Here is a 2,493-nt window from a genome sequence, read left to right as displayed (position 1 = left end):
TGTAAAAATCAATAGAAGTACGTTTACAGCAGTTACCAAATAAGGGAAAGAACCAATATACGAGTAATCCACTTATTGATCAATTCGGTCAAAATGATTTGACAAGACCGGGTGAAAACGGAACACCAGTCATATTTAGTGAACAAGAAAAACATACTGTTGCTAAAATTATGAATGAATACCGGGTCAATATATTAGCAAGTGATATTACACCTCTGAACCGTATTGTACCAGATTCCAGAATGAAAAGTTGCCAAAATATAAAATATGAGCATGATTTGCCCACCGCAAGTATTATCATACCATTTCATGACGAATGGCCATCAATTCTTAAACGAACTATTTATAGCATAGTGAACAGGACCCCAAGACATCTGCTTCATGAGATAATCCTTGTGGATGATAAAAGTACATACGAGGCACTAAATGTTCCACTTGGCCGATATGTAAAAGGAATGTTTCCAACAGGATTAGTTAAAATCATTCGCAATCCGACACGTCAAGGGTTAATCAAATCTCGTATGAACGGATGGAGGAATTCTACGGGTGAGGTTATTGTATTTTTCGATAGTCACATGGAAGTAAATATAGACTGGTTGCAGCCACTATTGTCAGTGATTAAACAGGACAGACGAACTATAGCAATGGGAAACTTGGACTACATCCAAGCCGATACATTTGAATATCAGTTCTACCGACGAGATCATATAGTCCGTTATGTATTTGACTGGAGTCTGTATTTCTGGGAGTCGAGGTTTAGACCGGATCAATATGGACCCAAAGCAGAAGATATGCGCCCAGGGGCGGTAATGGTCGGTCCAGCCATGGCAGTTGACAGTAAGTATTTTCGTGAAATCGGAGCTTATGACGAAGGCATGAAAATATGGGGAGGAGAAAACTTAGAATTACCCTGGAGGGTATGGATGTGCGGAGGGAAAATGGTGCATATGCCTTGTTCCCATGTAGGACACATAGCTCGACCACAGCCATACTCTTTTCCATTAGGCAGGCGAAAAACTGAACTATATAACTACAAACGGGCTGTTGACGTTTGGATGGACCCAGCATATAAAAAGTTTGTTTATGACTTCTTCCCAGAAATGAAGAACATGGATGCAGGTGATATATCTGAACGATTGACAATTAAAGAAAAATTAAAGTGTAAAAAATTTACATGGTATTTGGAAAATGTACGACCAGAATTGTTGGTTTATGATAAAAATGTGTTTGCCTGGGGATCTGCTAAAAATATGCTACATGACACATGTCTTGATAATAATGGCTACCTGTTAACATATGAAGAAGACGTTTATTCAAAGAGATGTACTGGACAGCTAAGTAAACAAGGGTTTTCCTGGACAAGGGATAAGTTATTAAGAACCACACTTCATTGTGTAGCTTTGACAAAGTTGGCAGAAAACACTAGACCAAAATTAGTTTGCTGTATGATCGGCCCCAAACATACATGGGATCATAAAAAGAATCGCTACATTAAGCATGAAAAGAGTGGGCTGTGTCTTGATCAGGACGAATATGGCCTTATTATGCGTAAATGTTCCATACAAAGAGAATCACAGAACTGGACATTCACGCATTATAACATATGATGATTGTTTATAATGCTTAGTCTTGACTAATCAAAATGCAAACAACGTGTATTTACATGTGCATACATGATTAAAATCTATGACTTAACAAACTAAGCAAACGCACTTTTACAACCCCGGGATCAGATACGGATTGAATTATGTTTCTTACTTAGAAACTCGGGGTTTTAGATCATATATTTTTTATAGATACCGGTACTAATATTCTGTTTGTTTTTAAATTCTAAAATTATTTCTAAAAATATTTTTTATACTTACCACATGCAGGTGATTGTTCATCTCCAGTAAGAGGGGGCTTTTTTTTTAAACACAGATTGTTATTGTATCAAAGAATAGTTTTTCATTTACTAGGTACCATACGGCTTTTGAGAATGAACATGTAGGCCGAATCAAAATAAAACTTTCGTATTCGTATTAGGAAACATCACCACGTGTTTTAACGACAAAAAATACATCGCACCCACCTTTAGATGCAGATGGCTATAGCGTCATCTGGGTATCAAATAAACTGCCATCATTATTGATCAAAGCAAAGTTGACCTTAGATGAATATGACTATTATTTATATGTCCTTTTTGGTCATATAGCTTTTCATCTGTTTCGGTTCTTATATATCCTTGGCTTTCAAATATTCAACTTTGAGAGTTCCTGATGAAAATAAATCCAAAAAAAGCGGTTTGGACGGATAAAATTTATAAAATGTTGTTTTACTTTTTTTAATGTAATAGCAAAATATGATTTTTTCTCAAAACTTTATACTACAAACCAATACACCGTGGAACACAAACCAGTTGCTCTTTCACATTAAGTTGTCGCTCTAAAAACTGAACTGGAGGAGTTATCCATTAGCTGCGCTAGAAGATTACTCCTTGGTAGCTCATCATGA

At 36.3% G+C, this 2,493-nt stretch overlaps 1 protein-coding gene across 1 annotated transcript; it reads left to right on the top strand.

Moving 5' to 3' along the window:
* Positions 1-455: 455 nt before the first annotated feature.
* LOC127733715 (polypeptide N-acetylgalactosaminyltransferase 13-like) lies at positions 456-1,607 on the top strand. Its single transcript, XM_052243029.1, has one exon. The coding sequence runs from the start codon at positions 456-458 to the stop codon at positions 1,605-1,607; it is 1,152 nt and encodes a 383-aa protein (XP_052098989.1).
* Positions 1,608-2,493: the final 886 nt, after the last annotated feature.

Source organism: Mytilus californianus, unplaced genomic scaffold (genome assembly GCF_021869535.1).
Source record: "Mytilus californianus isolate M0D057914Y unplaced genomic scaffold, xbMytCali1.0.p SCAF_3, whole genome shotgun sequence".
In the NCBI taxonomy this organism is placed as follows: Eukaryota; Metazoa; Mollusca; class Bivalvia; order Mytilida; family Mytilidae; genus Mytilus; species Mytilus californianus.
The sequence above is the reverse complement of the archived record's forward strand: the minus strand, read 5'-3'. Positions and strand labels throughout refer to the sequence as shown.

Coding starts and splice junctions, on each gene's coding strand:
- LOC127733715 (XM_052243029.1), top strand. CDS start 456: ATGTTTCCAACAGGATTAGTTAAAATCATTCGCAATCCGACACGTCAA.